This window comes from Rana temporaria, chromosome 11, assembly GCF_905171775.1.
Source record: "Rana temporaria chromosome 11, aRanTem1.1, whole genome shotgun sequence".
NCBI lineage: Eukaryota > Metazoa > Chordata > Amphibia > Anura > Ranidae > Rana > Rana temporaria.
The window spans coordinates 18,542,536-18,564,411 of record NC_053499.1 but is presented as its reverse complement, the minus strand read 5'-3'; the positions used below and the strand labels follow the sequence as shown (position 1 = coordinate 18,564,411).

Here is a 21,876-nt window from a genome sequence, read left to right as displayed (position 1 = left end):
TTCATTCTCACTGCCAGGAGGGAGGGCTGCGAACAGATTGCATTTCCACTTAAAACCTTATAAAAATATCAATATCTGTAACATTGCCAAGTTTCTCTGCTTCTTCACTTCATATTCACTTTCTTTGAAATACAAATTTATTAAGCCTATTGTAAGAAAAGATTGACGAATAGTGCCAGCTATAAAGGGAAAACCATGGACCTTCCATCCTTCCTTCCTTCCTTCTTCTTTCTTGTATTCTTTTATTTTCTAACATAATTGTGACCATGACAATCTTTCTAACAGAGAGAACATATTATAATATGCCCTGACTACTTCTAGTATGCCTGTTACTCCCCCTGGACGTGGATCATTATGTATAGTATGTATTATATACTAATATATATATATATTCTACAGATCATGATTTTACAAAGAAACAGCATTATGAATATTAACCCGAGTGTCAATGTACATCCACATTCCCACCAGACTGCCTGGACCGCTCCTTATTCAACATGTGAAGGTAAGAAGGACATTTTGTCTACCTGCTAAATTCAGATGTGGCTGCTATGTAATAAAGGCTGTTCCTCCACCTACTTGATCCAGCTCTGGCTCAGACAGATACATAAATATCTTGCTTTTGAACTTGCTACAAAATTTGACTGGTCAGTTTCCTAGCACAGTCCCCTTCCGCTATGCACGTCATAGCCCTCACCAGGGCCGGCCTTAGGCCTTTAGGCGCCCTGTGCGAGAAAGCTTTACAGCGCCCCCTAGTGACCACGCCCCTCAGTAACCACGCCCCTTGGTAACCACACCCCTCTGTAACCACACCCATTTCTCCAATACCGGCTCCATTTAAAGCCTTCCATTCCGTTAAGTTCCCAACAAAAAGATTACAAGCTATAATAAAAATACAACTTTTATTCACACGCTATAATAACGCCACATATACTGTATATCACACGGTATAATAACGCCACATATAAAGTAAATCACAAGCTATAATAACGCCACATATAAAGTAAATCACAAGCTATAATAACGCCACATATAAAGTAAATCACACGCTATAATAACTCCACATATACTGTAAATCACACTCTATAATAACGCCACATATAAAGTAAATCACATGGTATAATACCACTACCTGTAAATTTACTATCAAATATCAAACATAATTACAATAAAGTATTTTTTAACTTTTGCATTTACAGTTCCTTTAAGAAACACCCTATTTAAAAAAGAAAATACAAAACAGACATTAAGCAGTACACTGCATTTATAAAAAAAGAATTTACTTACAGAAAAAAGTTTTCACATCCGCTGCCTGCTTCTGTGGATTTTTGCCCTCCTTTGTCTTTTCAGTGCGCATTGCATATGAGCTCCTCATAGCAAGGCAAGGACAGCCGCCATGCCGTCTTTCCGGCAGAATCCGCCTGTGACCTGCCAGGTGTACCTTGAGCATTTGGCAACTGGGGCGGATTCTATATCTGCCCCCCCCCCCATAAAATGTAAAAACACCCCACTGTGCCCCCTGCATCCTTCAATATCTCTGTCACTACTGTGTACCCTCTCTCCACAACTGCACCAATGGACCTCTCTACATTACACAGCACCCTGCACCTCTGGACCCCTTTACATTACACAGCACCCTGCACCTCTGGACCCCTTTACATTACACAGCACTTCTGGGCCCCTTTACATTACACAGCACCCTGCACCTCTGGACCCCTTTACATTACACAGCCCCTGCACCTCTGGACCCCTTTACATTACACAGCACTTCTGGGCCCCTTTACATTACACAGCACCCTGCACCTCTGGACCCCTTTACATTACACAGCCCCTGCACCTCTGGACCCCTTTACATTACACAGCCCCTGCACCTCTGGACCCCTTTACATTACACAGCACCCTGCACCTCTGGACCCCTTTACATTACACAGCACCCTGCACCTCTGGACCCCTTTACATTACACAGCACCCTGCACCTCTGGACCCCTTTACATTACACAGCACCCTGCACCTCTGGACCCCTTTACATTACACAGCACCCTGCACCTCTGGACCCCTTTACATTACACAGCCCCCTGCACCTCTGGACCCCTTTACATTACACAGCCCCCTGCACCTCTGGACCCCTTTACATTACACAGCACCTCTGGGCCCCTTTACACTACACAGCACCATGCACCTCTGGACCCCTTTACATTACACAGCCCCCTGCACCTCTGGACCCCTTTACATTACACAGCCCCCTGCACCTCTGGGCCCCTTTACATTACACAGCACCTTGCACCTCTGGGCCCCTTTACACTACACAGCACCTTGCACCTCCTGGGCCCCTTTACACCACACCTTGCACCTCTGGGCCCCTTTACATTACACAGCACCCTGCACCCCTGGGCCCCTTTACATTACACAGCACCCTGCACCCCTTTACACTACACAGCACCTTGCACCTCTGGGCCCCTTTACATTATACAGCACCCTGCACCTCTGGACCCCATTACATTACACAGCCCCCTGCACCTCTGGACCCCATTACATTACACAGCACCTTTGGGCCCCATTACATTACAAAGCCCCCTGCACTTCTGGACCCCTTTACATTACATAGCACCTCTGGATGGACCCCTTTACATTACACGGCACCTTGCACCACTGGGCCCCTTACATTACACAGCACCCCACAGCTCTGGACCCCTTTACATTACACAGCACCCTGCATCTCTGGACCCCTTTACATTACACAGCACTCTGCACCTCTGGACCCCTTTACACTACACAGCACCTTGCACTACTGGGCCCCTTACATTACACAGCACCCTGCACCTCTGGGCCCCTTTACATTACACAGCACCCTGCACCTCGTTACATTACACAGCACCCTGCACCTCTGGACCCCTTTACACTACACAGCACCTTGCACCACTGGGTCCCTTACATTACATAGCACCCTGCACCTCTGGGCCCCTTTACATTACACAGCACCCTGCACACCTTTACATTACACAGCCCTGAACACCTATATGTAACACAGACACCCCCCTAACAGTTCTGGACCCCCTGCATGTTACGCAGACCCCCGTACAGTGCATACCCCCTCCCCCTAAAATACAGATCTCTCCAATACAGAACCCCCTCTACAATACAGATTTACCCCTACAATACAGAACCCCCCCCCCCCTACGATAGACCACCCCTACAGTGCAGACCCCCCAACAGTAAAGCACCTCGTTACATTACACAGCACCCTGCACCTCTGGACCCCGTTACACTACACAGCACCTTGCACCACTGGGTCCCTTACATTATACAGCACCCTGCACCTCTGGACCCCTTTACATTACACAGCACCCCACAGCTCTGGACCCCTTTACATTACACAGCACCCTGCACCACTGGACCCCTTTACATTACACAGCACCCTGCATCACTGGACCCCTTTACATTACACAGAACCCTGCACACCTTTACATTACACAGCCCCGGACACCTATATGTAACACAGACACCCCCCTAACAGTTCTGGACCCCCTGCATGTTACGCAGACCCCCGTACAGTGCATACCCCCTCCCCCTAAAATACAGATCTCTCCTTACAATACAGAACCCCCTCTACAATACAGATTTACCCCTACAATACAGAACCCCCCCCTACGATAGACCACCCCTACAGTGCAGACCCCCCAACAGTAAAGAACACCCCCCCTACAATAGACCACTCCTACAGTGCAGACCCCCCTACAATAAAGAACCCCCCCACATTACAGAACACCCCCTACAATAAATAACCCCCCCACAATACAGAAAACACCCCCCCCCCTACAATACAGATCAACCCCTACAGTGTAGACCCCCCCCCAACAATAAAGAACCCCCCCACACACACACACAATCCAGAAAACCCCCCCCACACACAATACAGATCAAACCCTACAGTGCAGACCCCCCCCCCCCGCCAACAATAAAGACCCCCCCCCCACACACACACACACAATTCAGAAAACAACCCCCCCCCACAATACAGATCAACCCCTACAGTGCAGCAGACCCCCCCCCCCAACAAAGAACCCCCCCCCCAATACAGAAAACACCCCCCCCCCCCCACACACACACACAATTCAGAAAACAACCCCCCCCCACAATACAGATCAACCCCTACAGTGCAGCAGACCCCCCCCCCCCCCACAATACAGAAAACAACCCCCCACCCACAATACAGATCACACCCTACAGTGCAGACCCCCCTACAATAAAGAACCCCCCCCCCCTAAAATACAGACGACCCCCCCCCCCTTCAGCCCTGTAAAGCAAGCAGGCTCAGATAACCTGCTTGCCGCGTGCTGCACACACAGTACAGGCAAGGGGGAGGAGGCTTCACTGCTCGGCTGCGTGACTGAGACAGTCACAGGCAGCCGAGACTCAGGCCCGCGGAGCTGCCGAAGGAGAAGGGGGATCACTGCGGCCAGGTCCCGGGTGTGCCGACGGCTCGCTGGGATGCGGCTTGCACGGCACCCCCCCTGCAAAGCCAGGCACCCGGCACCACGCCATACCACCCGAAAAAGGTCCTCTTCAGTCGCGGGGGGGGGGGGGGGACGCCGGCCTGACACCCACAGTGTGCGGCACGCCACCGCCCACTACTTAATACGCGGGCGAATTAAAAAATCTTTGCGGTCGCCAGGCGCCCTTGTTGCTATGGCGCCCTGAGCGATCGCACTGTCCGCACACCGCAAAGGCCGGCCCTGGCCCTCACCTCTTCTGGAAGTGTCCAGTTACTCTTCTTGTCGGCCCAGCTCCTCCACCCCTCCCTCTCTACCCTTCTTGTATGACTCTTGTACACTATGAGATATCTCTCTACTCTTCTTTCCTGACCCATGTACATTATGATGGATCTCTCTACTCTTCTTTTATGACCCATGTACATTATGATGGATCTCTCTACTCTTCTTTTATGACCCATGTACATTACGATGGATCTCTCTACTCTTCTTTTATGACCCATGTACATTATGATGGATCTCTCTACTCTTCTTTTATGACCCATGTACATTACGATGGATCTCTCTACTCTTCTTTTATGACCCATGTACATTATGATGGATCTCTCTACTCTTCTTTTATGACTTACGTATGTTATGAGAGATCTCTCTACTCTACTTTTATGACTTACGTATGTTATGAGAGATCACTCTACTCTACTTTTATGACTTATGTGTGTTATGGGAAATCACTCTACTCTTCTTTTATGACTTATGTATGTTATGAGAGATCTCTCTACTCTACTTTTATGACTTACGTATGTTATGAGAGATCACTCTACTCTACTTTTATGACTTATGTGTGTTATGGGAAATCACTCTACTCTTCTTTTATGACTTATGTATGTTATGAGAGATCTCTCTACTCTACTTTTATGACTTACGTATGTTATGAGAGATCTCTCTACTCTACTTTTATGACTTATGTGTGTTATGGGAGATCACTCTACTCTTCTTTTATGACTTATGTATGTTATGAGAGATCTCTCTACTCTTCTTTTTTGACCGATGTACGTTAAGGTGGATCTCTCTACTCTTTATGACCTTTGCATGTTATGGAAGATCTCTTTACTCTTCTTTTATGAATATGTTTGTTAAGGTGGATATCCCTATTCTTCTTTTATGACCTATGATAGTTTTGGGAGATGTTTCTACTCTTCTTTTATTACCTATATATGTTATGGGAGATTTCTCTACTGTTCTTTTTCTTCTATGACCCATGTATGTTAAAGGGTATCTCTCTATTCTTCTTTTATGACCTACCGTATATATGTTACAGGAGATCTCTCTGCTCTTCTTTTATGACCCATGTATGTTAAGGTGGATCTCTCTACTCTTCTTTTTTGACCTATGTATGTTATGGGAGATCTGTCTACTCTTATTTTATGACCCATGTACGTTAAAGTGGATCTCTCTACTCTTCTTAAATGACCCATGTACGTTAAGATGTATCCCTGTACTCTTCTTTTTTGACCTTTGTATGTTCTGGGAGATCTCTCTACTCTTCTTTTATGACCTATGTATGTTATTGGAGCTATCTCTACTCTTCTTTTATGACCTATATATGTTATGGGGGATCTCTCTACTTTTCTTTTATGACCCATGTACGTCAAGGGGGATCTCTCTATTCTTATTTTATGACCTACTGTATATATGTTATGGGGGATCTCTCTGCTCTTCTTTTATGACCTATATATGTTATGGGGGATCTCTCTACTCTTTGTTTTATTTTATGACCCATGTATGTTAAGGTGGATCTTTCTACTCTTCTTAAATGACCCATGTACGTTAAGGTGTATGTCGGTACTCTTCTTTTATGACCTTTGCATGTTATGGGAGATCTCTTTACTCTTCTTTTATGACCATGTACATTAAGGTGGATATCTCTATTCTTTATTTATGACCTATGTATGTTATGGGAGATCTTTCTACTCTTCTTTTATGACCTATATATGTTATGGGAGATTTCTTTACTGACCCATGTACATTAAGGGGGATCTCTCAATTCTTCTTTTATGACCTACTGTATTAATGTTATGGGCCTATGAATGTCATCAGAGATCTCTCTACTCTTCTTTTATGACCTATTTACATTATAGGAGATCAGTCTACTCTTCGTTTATGACATATGTATGTTATGGGAGATCTCTCTTCTCTGTGTTTATGATCCATGAGCACTATGGGTACACTAACTGCTTTTTAGAGGGCAGTAAAGTCTGCTGCCTCTGTGAAAGAAGCCTCTCTGCGCAATTCAGACAAAACAATTAGCATTTTCTTTTTTTTGATGAGCCTCCCAGAGCAAAACATTAATATATTTTTCTCACTGTATTTTCATTTGTTATACACTCTCATTTGATCCAACTTCCTTCTGGTTTTTGGATCTTCTCAAAACTTCTGATCATCCTTTGAAGTCAATAGCAAGCTTTTTGTATACGCTTGTAGACCAGTGTTTCTCAACCTTTTTTTAGTTAAGGCACCGTTTTAAAATGCTGCAAAATCTCAAGGCACTCTGGTTGAAAACCGCTGTTGTAGACAATAGGAAGAATTTGTTGTAGAGAAGAATCAAACATCTCACTGTTTAGGAGCACAGAGAACTTGCAATCTATCAGTTGGACAACATTTGCATTGTGTTTGCATATGCTTGCTGTGAATCACTTTAGAGATAGTTATCTAGTTTGTGAACACATGTGGAGTACACTCAACATCACTTAATGTATAAGTGCACTTTTATTTGTAACTACAGTCAATTCCTACTGATACAATGCGTATTTCATGCAGGAAATATGTTAAGAATTTGCTGTAGCTAGTCCTGTAATCTAGACTAGACCCCCCTGCCACAGAAGTCCTGGACCCACCATTGCCCCCAGCCTGCTTATTGAACAATGAAGACATAATAGCACACTGACGAGGTCGTAATGTGCTGTTCCCTCCTGTGAGCATGTTCACAGTGTTAAGCCTCGCACACAAGATCGGATTTTCCGCGGACAAAGCGTAAGACTTTTGTCCGAAGGGCGTTGGCCATGAACTTGTCTTGCATACAAACGGCAAAGAATTGTCAGGCAACAAACACAAAACTATGTGTTTTTTCAGCTCTTTAGCTCCACCCTTTGGGCAGCTTCTGCTAATGTTTTGTTACGGTTAGCATTGCCTCTGAGCATGCGTGTTTCTACTTTTTTTTTTTTCGAAGGACTCCTGAACACACGATTGGATAATCTGACAGCACACATTTGTTGTCGGAAATACAAATGGTTGGATTTTCTAACAACAGCCTGCCATCACACAATTCCCATCGGAAAATCCGATTGTGTGTACGGCCTTAAAGCCTCATACACACGATCGGACTTCAAACAAACTTTTCCGTGGATTTTTGTTTGAAGGAAGTTGGCCGGGCACACCCATTGCTTACCCACGGCAGGACTTTTCTGCAAACTTTCCCAACATCACTGCTTTTGTTGGTTGATTTTAACATTGGCTCTGGGTATGTGTGTTTGTACTTCGGACACACTGTCTGCACCGTTTGCAAAGCGAACTTTTGTCCGATGAAAACCGAAAACGTTTGTCCGATGGAGCGTACACACGGTCACATTTTTTGGAAAACTTGCTCATTTTGAAGTTTGTTGGCAAAAAGTATGACCGTGTGTACGAGGCTTTATGGCCCGTACACACGGTCAGACTTTTTGCCAACAAACTTCAAAATGAGTAAGTTTGCAAAAAAATCTGTGTACGCTCCATCGGACAAACTTTTTCGTTTTTCATCGGACAAAAGTTCGCTCTGCAAACGGAACAAACTTTTCGGCAATAAAAGTCAGATGGTGCAAAATCCTATCGTGTGTACGGAAATCTATGGGACGTTTGTCCGAAGTGCAAATACGCATGCCCAGAACCAATGTTAAAATCAACCAACAATAGCAGAAGTTGACCAAAGGGTGGCAGTAAAGAGCAGAAAAGAGCAGAAAAAGCACGTGATGTTGGGAAAGTTTTAGGAAAGTTTGCAGAAAAGTCAGAGCGTGTGTATGCTATGGATGTGCCCGGGCCAACTCCCTTCGGACAAAAATCCAAAGAAAAGTTTGTTTGAAGTCCGATTGTGTGTACGAGGCTTAATGCCGCGTACACACCATCACTTTATGTGATGAAAAAAAATGACGTTTTTAAAAACGTCACTTTAATTGACTGTGTGTGGGGGAAAACGTCGTTTTATGTCTTGTAAAAAACGACCAAAAAAAATTGAAGCATGCTTCAATTTTATGTGTCGTTTTTCAAAAGTGCACTTTTTACTTCACAGAAATTGACCGTGTGTAGCAAAAAACGTCGTTTTCTAAGACGTTTTTTCATCCACGCATGCCCAGAAGCTACTTATGAAGCAAGCTTCAATGGAAAAACGTGGTGGAACGTAACCTCACTTTGCAAGATCATTGTGAGAAAACGATGGTGTGTAGGCAACTTCGTCTTTGAAAATTGAAGTTTCAAAAACGTCATTTTTTACTTCACAGAAAGTGTCGTTTTTTTTCATCACATAAAGTGATGGTGTGTACGCGGCATTAGACTGACAGTACTGCACAAAGCAGTAGAACCCCAATTGGCTCACATTGCTGTCCTTGCCCATCCCAGCCTAAATCCTGCTGGGATTGTTGGAAACTAATAAAAAATAACTATTGGGTACACACACTCTCCATATGACCTGACAGGAGGTCATAAGTAATAATAAAAACCCAGCAGAGTGTCTATCCCTTCCCCGTTCTATGGAAAATTTAACAAAAAAATTTGACTGGCGCTGAGCTTTAAATCTTACTATTACAGAGGCTTTCACCACCTGCCATATTCTTAATTTGTGAATTTATATAATATAATTAGCAGGTGGAAAAACAATGATTTACAATACCAGGAAGGATGTTAAAGCCTCCCCTAGCAGGAAGCAATTAATAATGTTAATTATAATTTACACGTGGTGGTGGTGGTGGTGGTTATACTCCTTTCACAAACAAAGCAGAATGCATCCAGTTATAATTGGACTTAATAGCTTCTATAAAATCTCCACCTTTTGCCAACTCTTCTTGTCCGGTTGGAGTTGGTGACATGTTGTGTTGCCCATCTGCAGGTTTCTTCACGGCTCAGTGGCACGACGTTCACCCGCAGTACTGGAACAAGTACCAAGTGTGGGAGTGGCTGCAGCAGTTTGTAGACACCAACCAATTGGACGCCAGCTGCATCTCCTTCTCTGAGTTTGACATCACGGGGGAGCGGCTCTGCAGTATGACGTTGCAGGACTACACACAAGCCGCCGGGGAGGTCGGACATATCTTGTACAACAGCATCCAGAATCTCAAGTGGCATGGTGAGAAACTATGAAAGTGTATATCAAACCCAAAATAAATGTTCAGTACATCTCTGCAAAACATGCATATTTCCCCATGTTTTATGACTTCGAAAATGCTGCAAGTACAAGAAAATACATGTTGATGTGCCATATATTTACATATAGTGTGGTTCTAATGCCGCGTACACACGATCGGTCAAACCGATGAGAACGGTCTGATGGACCGTTTTCATCGGACCAAACCGATTGTGTGTGGGCCCCATCGGTTATTTATCCATAGGTTAAAAAACAGCAATCTTGTTTTAAATTTAACCGGTAGATACCTAACCGATAGAAAAAAAAACAATCGTTAGTAGGCACAACCATCGGTTAAAAATCCACGCATGCTCAGAATCAAGTCGACGCATGCTTGGAAGCATTGAACTTCGTTTTTTCTCAGCACGTCGTTTTGTTTTACGTCACCGCGTTCTGACACGATCGTTTGGTGTGTAGGCACGACTGACCATCAGTCAGCTTCATAGGTTAACCGATGACAACGGTCCTTCAGACCGTTCTCATCGGATGGACCGTTCGTGTGTATGCGGCATTACTTTCTCGTTGACATGACCACGCAGTGTTTTTTTTAACTCTGAAATCCTAAACACTTCGGGATTGATTTACTAGAACTGAAGAGCGCAAAATTAGGTGCAGCTATGCATGGTAGCCAATCAGCTTTTGACTTCAGCTTGTTCAATTAAAGTGGTTGATAAGCACAAATGAGGTGCATGGAGGGATCAGGCATTGTGGCCCAGATTCACAAAAGAGATACGACGGCGTATCTCCTGATACGCCGTCGTATCTCTGTTTTAGGGTCTTCCTAACTATGCGACTGATTCATGGAATCAGTTACGCATAGATAGCCATAAGATCCGACAGGTGTAATTGTTTTACACTGTCGGATCTTAAGATGCAATACCGCGGCCGCCGCTGGGGGGAGTTTGCGTCGTAAACCAGCATCGGGTATGCAAATTAGGAGTTACGGCGATCCACGACGGTTTTTCGCGTTCGCTACGTCGCCGCTAGTCTAGTTTCCCGTCGCAAAGTTAGTCGTTTTTTTTTTGGTGCCTTAACTTTACACAGCAATCGTATTGCTGTATAAAGTATGGCCGTCGTTCCCGCGTCGAAATTTAAAAAATAACGTCGTTTGCGTAAGCCGTCCGGGAATACGGAAGTACGCTACGTGCGTCGCCGTTCGAAAAAATGACGTCACGGCGCACAAAGCACGGCGGGAGTTCGGAAACGGAGCATGCGCGGTAGGTCCGGCGCGGGAGCCCGCCTAATTTAAATGGCACACACCCATTTGAATTGGCCCGCCTTGCGCCGGAGGCCGCCGGCGTAGTTTTCATCGCAAGTGCTTTGTGAATCAGGCACTTGCGATGAAAACTTGCTATCTACGATACGTTACGCCGCCGCAGTTCTGTGTGAATCTTGCCCAATGTCGCTCCAACAAGTGGGTACAGGAGTTACATCATCAATAGACTCCCAATGGCTAAAGAGAAAGAGATTCTAGGTTGGAAAAAAGATGGCGGTAGCAGCGGAGAAGACAGAGATGGGGATTATGAGGCTGTCAGAGAAAAGCAAACTCACAGGAAAAGCAGGAAAGTTTTCGGGCGCATGGACAATGGTTGAGGATCAATAGAAAACGATTGGACACATACAATAATGCAGGAGATTATAAGAGAAATGAAGGGCACAGGGGGTATTAATTCCAAATAAAGATAATTGGGAATTACATATTATTGTCTGGGGGGAGGGCACAACCTCCCTGAGCAACCCATTTCATCACCTTAATTAAACAACCAAAATCCAGAGCCAACAAGTCATACAAATTTCAGCAGAAGTTCCATTTCCTTATTGCGTCTGTCCGTATTGCATGTCATGGCAGAATGCCCGATTCTCTTATTTAGTTCCAGCTAAAATCACATACGTCACCGCGTTCTGACATGATCCTTTTTTTTACAGTACAGCATGTGTTTGTGCACCCAGGTAAAAAAAAAAAAATACAGGGGTCTCAAACTGGTGGCCAGCTGTTGCGAAACTACAAGTCCTATCATGCTTCTGCCTGTGGGAGTCATGCTTGCAACTGTCAGCCTTGCAATACATCATGGGACTTGTAGTTTCGCAACAGCTGGAGGGCCACCAGTTTGAGACCCCTGGCCTAGGCTCATAGTACTGCTGCACAGAATGGCATTCACATGTCTTTACTCAAAAGCATTCTGTACAACAGTAAGGACCACCCATCAATGACGCTGGGCAAGAAGAGAAAGGACCCATAACCTGCTGGAAGAAATTTGGATTTAAAGTGTAAGTAAACCCACCTATCATTTTCAGCCAAGGAAGCTGCCATCTTGGCCTATGTTTAATCTTCAACTGCCATGGTGTTGCACATGTGATCAGTTATGACACCAGCCATTGGATGGTTTGACCGTTTGGTTGAGAGCACAACCAATGGGACAGTTAGCAATCCCGGCATGCCGGAAATGTAACTGCTTTTTTAAACTGTTATGTCGATGGGTTTACTTCCGCTTTAAGATATGTAGGCTGTATATTTTGTAATAGAGTTGGGAGGGCTGGTTTCAGTCAAAATGCCAATGGATTTTAAATTGACTCTATAATTTGTTTATTTATAACAAATTAACAGGTTTTCTTTGGAATAGTGGGGTGTAACCATATACTTACCATCTAATTGTTTCCCCCGTCTTATCCAGTATGTCTTGGGATGGAGGCACATATAACTCTCCCACCTGCCTCCCCACAACCCAGTGTTTAGTACCAGACTGGTCCATAGCCAAGCCAGAGAGCTATACTGTATGTATGGGTAGAAGATCCACCACTTCCCCAAATTTTAAATAAAAAAATAAATTGTTCAAATGGAACAGGGGCCCAGATTCAGGTAGGGGCGCGCATTGATACGGCGGCGCAGCGTATCGTTTTTACGCTACGCCTCCGTAAATTACTGGAGCTATGCTGCATTCACGAAGCAATTGCTCCGTAATTTGCGGCGGCGTTTTGTAAAAGGGGTCGGCGTAAGCGCGCGTAATTTAAATGATCCCGTAGGGGGCGTGGATCATTTAAATTAGGCGCGTTCCCGCGCCGAATGTACTGCGCATGCTCCGTCTGGAAAATTTCCCGACGTGCATTGCGGTAAATGACGTCGCAAGGACGTCATTGGCTTCGACGTGAACGTAAATGGCGTCCAGCGCCATTCACGAACGAGTTACGCAAACGACGCAAAATTTGAAAATCGCGACGCGGGAACGACGTCCATACTTACCATTGGCTGCGCCTCCTAATAGCAGGAGCAGCCTTACGGCGAAAACGACGTACGCAAACTACGTAAAAAACGAGCGACGGCCGCGCGTACGTTTGTGAATCGGCGTAAGTATGCAATTTGCATACTCTACGCTGACAACTACGGGTGCGCCACCTAGCGGCCAGCGTCAGAATGCACCCTAAGATACGACGGCATAAGAGACTTATGCCAGTTGTATCTTAGGCTACAGTCGGGGTATCTAGCTTTCTGAATACAGAAAGTAGATACGCCGGCGCTACTTAGCAATTACGCTGCGTATCTATGGATACGCAGGCGTAATTGCTTTCTGAATCTACCCCACTATTAAAAGTTTCCAAAGACATTTATTAACCACAGTTGCTCCAGAGCTTAAGAAATTTGGTAAGTCTTCACTTTGCACAGAATACCCAATCACCTGCAAGGAAAATAAAAACAGCATTTTTGCTTGCACATAATTGGAGGATGGAAGTCAGCAAGGCTTTTACTCATTTACTATGCTCTTGAGAAATTGCACTTTGCAACGTGCACAGTCTATTTACCTTTAGTAAATAACCCCCTATATCTCCCTTACTCTTAGGCCTCGTACACACGATAGGATCGCCAGAGGACAACGGCCTGAAGGACCGTTTTCATCAGTCCAAACCGATCGTGTGTGGGCCCCATAGGTTATTTAAAAAATTAGAACTTGCTTTAAAATTTAACGGATGGACGCCTAACCGATAGGTCAAAACCGATCGTTAGTATGCAAAACCATCGGTTTAAAACCCACGCATGCTCAGAATCAAGTCGACGCATGCTTGGAAGCATTGAACTTCGTTTTTTTCAGCATGTCGTTGTGTTTTACGTCACCGCGTTCTGACACGATCGTTTTTTTAACTGATGGTGTGTAGGCACGACGGACCATCAGTCAGCTTCATCGGTTAACCGATGACAACGGTCCTTCAGACCTAAGACCAGCCTGCTACTTTGCTCGTAAAGGAAACCAAGGCTGGAAGCTGCCATTATTGGCCTCTCAATCGAACATTTGGTGTCGGAAATTCTAATCGTGTGTACGCGGCATAAGCATTTGCACAACTTTTGTTTGGATATACCTGGAATGCATATAGCTAATCTCCTTAAGACTAATGCCTACCCAATTGGTGAATGTAGAGTTTAGGTATGCTTTAACACAACAGACCTGTAATATTGGTCTTATACCAGCTCATCATTGCATAATTTCAAGTCATTCGTATGCCTGTTACATACCTAAATGTGTCAATTTCCTTCTTTAAGGCAATTATGGAAACCCAGTTCTACAGTCTCTCAACGTTGTCATCAAGACAGAACAACCAGGTATAATTATGTTTTATTTATAGCAATTGGCACAACATGTTTTTTATGTAGTACTCCTCCTCTTGGGATGGTTGAGAATGACCCCCCCCCCCCCCAGGTGGCATAGCAATCTATTATCTCTATCTGAGGGCAGAGTCCTTGGCTTATGGTGGGGCAGAAAGAGAGTTGGACCACCTTAATCGTTTTATTCTTTTATTTGTTCATTGGAGGCACGGCATACCCAAAAGTGGTCAGGTCTTCTAGTAGCAGTTAATGTTGTTGCCAAGCCATAAGCCTAGTACACACGATCAGAAAATCGAATTAAAAATACCACTTTCGAAGCATTCATACGATAATCTGATTATTAGTACACAGCTTTCGAGAGACAAACACGACAGTTCATCCAAAATTATCATAAGGGAACAACATGAAAATTGTCCTCGTATTATAGTTTAGGTTTAGTAACCTCTTCATTTTTGATATGTGATAAAACACAACTGTTGATTCCTTGTGTCCCGACCGATGCGTTTCATGAACTTGATTCACTTCTTCCGTGGCCGTCAAAGTTTCCTGTTTCACACAATAATCTAAACAGAAATAATCAAAAATATTATGCTTTGTATTATACAGCAAGAGTGACTGTCAAACTGCAGATAGTCTGCAAATGGCATTGAGTAAATACAATTAAAAAAAAATTTTGTTTCATAATTTTTACTATTTCATTCATATATTTTTAAAATAAAATGAATTTCTAATCTTTATGAACTCGTAGTTAAGCCTCATCAGCTCTATTCTACTCCTTCCCCCCCTTTTCTGCTTAGCTATTATTTTTTTTTTCTAATTTTGTATTTTTTTTTTTTGTGATCACTTTCAGTGTGGCATAAAAGAAAAAATATTTGTATCAGAAATATAATCTAGAGTCATTATAGAACACAATATTGTATAAAATAAAATGTATACTATCTACTTAAAGCAAAGTTCCAACCACAATTAGCATTTTTTAAATGTATGTCCTTTCATCCTGCGTTTTTATAATATACATCTGGTCACTTACTATTTTACAATCCGCCGCCGAATTACATAGATATTCAAAAAAGATAGTTTATAAAACTATGTCTACACTGTTGTCATTTTGCTTGTGGGCATTGTGAAGCCTACAAGCACTTACTTCCTGGAAGTCTTGGATGGGGAGTGATAATTGGGTAGCGCACTGCATCCTGGGAAATGATGACACACATTTCCCAGGAGCATTAGAGGGAGATGATGTCAGAATCCTAGGTGATTTCAAAGGCAGATTTCGTGGGACCGCATAGAAACAGGCATTTCCAGATGAGTAAAAAAAAAAAAATTTTTTAGTTGTAAGCTACAGTTTAAAGCAAAATTGTTTTTTTGATGGAACCTCCACTTTAAAAAAAAAAAAGCTAACACAAAACATGTACTTAAGACAATTTGTCTTTATTTTTTGTAGATTACATAGGAAATAAAATAAGACAATATTGCCAAAAGAAAGCTTAGTTTGTCCACCAATAAACAATGAATGTATTACTTATCATCTAGAATAATTACAATTATTGCAAAATAAGTAGTGGAAATGTACAAAATGGCTCATACGAGGTATGAAAGTTGAAGTGGTTAGGGACAGGACATACAGGCAGCATTCAACAGCAAATATACAATGCTATTTTTAAATCATACTAACTGACTCAGTTTTTCTTGTAATTACTGAGTCTTTATTCATAGTATATGTTGTCCATAGATCACAGTTCAGTCACTCCCTGGAAGGAAAGTGGATACTTGTATGAAGCCTGCTATGACGGTAAGTAAAGAACAGCCAATGTTTAATTACATTAAATTACTTATGAGTATCTCTGTTATATACAAGGACATGGTGATTGCTTTAGCTTTCACTTATTAAGCTAAGAACTTTTTGAGCAAGTACAGAAAATGAACAATTTAAGTGCAAAATGTCCCGAAACCTGTTGCCAGATAAATTGCCTTTATTTGTAATATCACTGAACAAAGCATTGGCCGCTCTTGGAAGATCCCTGTAAACCCGTCTGAATGGGATCATGATAAATGAAAAATTGACAGCTCTCTCGTCTGACACTAGTTTTCTAAAATCTGGCCCCTGTGGGTAATCCCCAACCTCATGCCAAAGCCTTGGGCCTTTGAAGTAAAAGGTTAGTAAGATTGCCCCCGTCCATTGCCGCCTCCCCTATCCATGCGTCCGGCCCCTTTTAGGACACCGGGCCAATGGACTCCGTTGCGGAGGGGCTGTTTTTTCGAAGCACCAATTAGAGCCAGAGACTCTAATAGGCTTCAATATATCCCCTGTTGGGGATGCACTCACCACAAGATTGAATAAAAAGTGCCTGGATTATCTGCGTATGTACATATAATGGAAAAAACACTCATATAGTGTAATACAGTTTAAAATCATTTATTGTGCCCAAAATAACATTCCCTTTGATTATTGTGCGTACCACAAATAAACAGTAATCAAGCATAAAACAAAATCAGTACTGTGCCTGCCAGCTTCTCCCTGCGAGCCTGTGAAGATGCAGATGTCTGCCAAAATCTCCTGTTCCTGCTCCTGGGGGCTGCACAGCGTCTCTGGTCATGGAATAAGCTTCACGCCCTGACGCGTTTCGTCATTGGTTTAGACTTCAACAGAGGGCGCCATAGGAAGGGCGCCATTAGCACTAATTTTGAACTGGTATAGAAGGATATGCACTATTTATTTTTCTTCTTAGTCAGGTTAAAAATAATGTTAAATGTGGAATAAAAAATTGAGAGAATCTGACTAGCACACTCATTGTTTTCCAGATGTATACGATAGTAAACTGTACTGCCGGAACAATCTATCAGTGACCCCCATTCATTACACTACAAGTAAGTGTCTGAACCTTGGGACAGCTACATTATATCTGCTGTTGGTCAGTCCTGTTTTCAGGGCTGCATTTAAATATCTTTCTGCCTAGGCACCCCTGAATGATAATGTTCCTTTGTAAATCGCCACCCCTGTGTCATACAATTATTTAGTAAAAATGAATGTGAAAACCAATAAATAAGAGATGGTTTCATGTATCTTGAATTGTAGTAAATCTTCTGGCTCCTCTTAAAGTAGAACCAAAGCCCACAATACTTTTCCCTGCTCCAACAGTCCAACGGCACAAGGTTCCTCCTCACCTGCGCCAACATCTCATCCCGGGCATCTGGTGCTGGTCTTTGACCATCTTGATTGGCCTGCCCTGGATTACGGAACTCATATGCACAAGTTCATTCAACCAAACCCTCAGCCGGTGTGTCAAGTATGTACACTGAAGCCTCGTACACACGACCGAGGAACTCGACGGGCGAAACACATCGTTTTTCTCGTCGAGTTCCTTGTTAGGCTGTCGAGGAACTCGACAAGGCAAGTTTCTCCATTCCCGTCGAGGAAAAAGAAGACATGCTCTCTTTTTGGCTCGACGGGATCCTCGACAGTTTCCTCGTCGAAAAATGTACACACGACCGGTTTCCTCTGCAAAAAAAAAATCCCAGCAAGTTTCTTGCTGGTTTTTGCCGAGAAACTCGGTCGTGTGTACGAGGCCTGAGCTGCACATGCAGTCCTGATAGCAGACGCTGTGACTGCTATGAGGCCCAAGAGCACAGTGGCTCCAGGCTAAAGCTAGCAATAACATTTAGCAAATACATTCGAATAAAATGAATGTACTGTATATAGTTTGGTAACCTTTCAGAAATTTAAATGAAAGTAATTAATATTCTTAGTAAAAGAACCACTTTTGAAATGGATATAAAGGAGATGGGGGCCCTTAATGGCTTTACTATGGATCCCCATTATCTATTGTTTAGCCCTTGGTGAAACTTCAAAATTGCCAAAGTACTGTTGACTGAAGGCTTCTCTTTAAAGCAAACCTTTCCGAGGAAGATTCCACCTCTCCACCCTCCTCCCATCCTTTGATGGAATAGTGCAATTTATTTTTCATTTATTTACGTGTTTTTTGTATATGGAAAGTTTGCCCTCCTCCCCATGCATGTCACTCGTCTCAGGGGAACGATGCGCACTCTGCCCACAGTGCCTTCCGGGATATGTACATCACATATCCTGGGAGGCATAGGCTTTCATTAAAGAACAGGAGGGGGGCTTATCAGTGCCATCGAGAGACCCGCCGATTCTTTCGGGTTCAGCAGGCATGACTCTCGATGACATCAGATGGGACATGGCAGCATGGGACGGAGCTGTGGCTGGGCATGAGATGATCTTAGTGGGTCATTGCTGGATCCATTGGATGGTTGAGTATCTGAAATGTCCAGATACCACCATCAGGTAAGTGGGGAAAAAGAAAATGTGGAGGTCAGCCGGAGTTCCGCTTTAAGGAGCTAGACCAATGATCTGCAAACTTGATCTGTGGGCTGGATTTGGCCTTTTGTTTGCCTTTATCTTGCCCTTGGGGCACTGTTCCCCCCACTGCCTAACAATGAGGCACCATTTTTTGACTGACAACAGTGGGGCACTATTCCTCCCACTGACATTAACAATGGGACATTATTCCTTTCACTGACACCAACACTGGTTACAGTTCGGCCCCCCTAAAGTCTGAAGGATAGTTAACTGGCCCTTTGTCAAGGTACCCTTGATCTAGACCAAATATAGTTGACAGATCTTATACCCTTTGGTAGCTCATGCAACTCTTGTTGCTCCTACGGCCGTGTGCACATGATCGGTCATTCTGACATCAAAACCGAGGATTTTTTTCCGATGGATTGTTCGCTCAAAACTTTTCTTGCATACACACAAACGTTGTCGGAAATTCCGAACGTCAAGAACGCGGTCATGTACAACGCTACGACGAGCCGAGAAAACTGAAGTTCAATGATTCTGAGCATGCATCGAATTGATTCTGAGCATGCGTAGGATTTTTGGGACAAGAACTTTTGTTGTCGGAAAAGTTGAGAATCAGCTTGCAAACATTTGTTGTCGGAAATTTCCGCAAATGTCCGATGGAGCCTACACACGGTCGGATTTTCTGACAACAAGCTCACATCGAACATTTGCTGTCGGAAATTCCGACCGTGTGTAGGTGGCATTAGTCTTAAATTCCTTTGCATTAAGCCCAGCCCATAACGAAAACTAGGAACATTATTTGTCAGTTAAATACACATTGACACACATATTTAAGACATATTGGAAGATAGCTGTTGCAATAGTTTGCAGGGGGGGGTTGAGCATGCTTTACTGTGTGATACCTGAAGTGACCCTTTGTATTCTGTACAAGACTTTCTACAGTCCCTATTACGCCATCCTTGGCACAGTCCAGCTTATCAGACAACAATGGTGTTTCTTTTTGTTTAGGTTCAACATACCCAGAATCAGAGGTGAAGAAATCGCAGGTCTATCCTCAGAGAACAGGCTCAAAGAAACACAGTGAGTGATTGTTCACCTGCCAAAAAATGTACACCGGAGATCTGATCGGGGGGGTGCAAGGTGCAGGGGCGGAGAAGCCACTGTCAGATTTAACGTTAAACTGAGACTTGGCACCAACCCAATATCTGACCTACCTATTCACAACTCAAGTATCAGTCCCTGAGCTCGTACTTGGTCTGACTCTGCAATGATAAACCAGGCATCCATATACTGTAACTGAGGCCTCGTACACACGACCGTTTTCCTCGACAGAATCCATCAAGAAACTTGGTGGGAGAGCTTTTTTGCCGAGGAAAACGGTCATGTGTACGTTTTTCATCGAGAAAACTGTCGAGGAACTCGATGAGAAAAAAAGAGAACAAGTTCTCTTTTTCCTCGTCGGGAGTCTCAATTTCCTCGTCGTGTTCCTCGCGCATGCTCAGAATAAAGTATGAGACGGGAGCGCACCTTTGGTAAAAGTAGCGTTTGTAATGGAGATAGCACATTCGCCACGCTGTAACAGACTGAAAAGTGCAAATCGTCTCTTACCAAACTTTTACTTAACACGCAGTAACGTGAGATTATCAAAAGCAGCCCCAAGGGTTGTGCCAGTGGAATCGAACTTCCCCTGTCCTCGTATGTGTTGTACGTCACCGCGTTTGAGAACGACGATATTTGGTCTTGACAGTGTGTACGCAAAGAAAGCTTGTCAAGTTTCTCCACAAGCCTGACAAGTAACTCGTCGAGGGAAACGATGTGTCTTTTCCGACAAGTTCCTCGGTCGTGTGTACGAGGCCTGACTGTTGGAAATTTGTGTGCCGAAAAAGACAGTTTGTCATTGAAAGGCAAATTCCTTGAAGAACACAAAGTTGATTAATTACATACAAGGGAATTTTTTGTGAAAGTGCTGAAGCTCTGCTAATTTTCATCATCCAATCATGGAAATACATTTTTTTGTGGGTTTTTTTTTTTTGCACATAATTGGGTATTCTTTGCAAAGTGAAATATCAACAAATTTTTTAAGCTCTTTGAAAATTCCATTGCAAAGTAAACAGCCTATTTATCTTTAGTAAATCAAGGCCAAAGACTCTTCGGTTGACAAGGAGAAAAGAAAAAAGTTGTGTTTCAGGAGGCAAACTTATGACCCAGTAAATGTTCTCAGAAGTTGATGTACTGAAGGCAAATAGGCTGTTCATTTTGCAAATTATGTTCAGTTATTTGCGCATATACTTGTCTTATTGTTCATTTTGCAAGGACAGTTGCACTTCAGGGAATTTTCCCCAGAACTTAGTGAATGGGGTGAAACTCTTAGGCCTCGTACACACGACCGAGGAACTCGTCGGAAAAGACCCATCGTTTTCCTCGACGAGTTCCTTGTTAGGCTTGTCGAGAAACTTGACAAGCTTTCTTTGCATACACATGGTCAAGACCAAATCTCCTCGTTCTCAAACGCGGTGACGTACAACACATACAACGGCAGGGGAAGTTTGATTCCACTGGCACAACCCTTGGGGCTTCTTTTACTAATCTCATGTTACTGCGTGTTAAGTAAAAGTTTGGTAAGAGACGATTTGCACTTTTCAGTATGTTACTTTTACCGAAGGTGCGCTCCCATCTCATACTTTATTCTGAGCAAGCGCGGGTTTCTTAGCATACACACGAACGTGTTTCTCGTCGAAAACCGGCCCGACGAGGAACACGACGAGGAAATTGAGACTCCCGTCGAGGAAAAAGAGAACTTGTTCTCTTTTTTCCTCGTCGAGTTCCCTGACAGTTTTCTCGAAGAAAAACGTACACGCGACCGTTTTCCTCGGCAAAAAAGCTCTGCCACCAAGTTTCTTGATGGATTCTGTCGAGGAAAACGGTTGTGTGTACGAGGCCTCATTCTCAACATCCAATTATGTTCAAGCAAAAATGCTGTTTTTTTTATAATTTTCCTTGCACGTGATTGGGTATTCTTTGCAAAGTGAACCTTCACCACATT

The 21,876-nt window shown here is 43.5% G+C and overlaps 1 protein-coding gene across 2 annotated transcripts in view; it reads left to right on the top strand.

The window, feature by feature from the left end:
- EHF (ETS homologous factor) overlaps positions 1–21,876 on the top strand; it is a 93,686-nt gene that overhangs the window by 55,418 nt on the left and 16,392 nt on the right. Inside the window, exons 3-8 of one of the 2 annotated variants that reach the window (XM_040328090.1) lie at positions 400–505; positions 9,625–9,861; positions 14,447–14,506; positions 16,242–16,301; positions 17,312–17,377; positions 19,842–19,913. In XM_040328090.1, the coding sequence (XP_040184024.1) occupies positions 403–505; positions 9,625–9,861; positions 14,447–14,506; positions 16,242–16,301; positions 17,312–17,377; positions 19,842–19,913 (598 nt within the window). In that variant the 5' untranslated portion in view covers positions 400–402. The remainder of the gene's footprint in view (positions 1–399; positions 506–9,624; positions 9,862–14,446; positions 14,507–16,241; positions 16,302–17,311; positions 17,378–19,841; positions 19,914–21,876) is intronic. The other variant, XM_040328091.1, reaches the window with a different exon arrangement.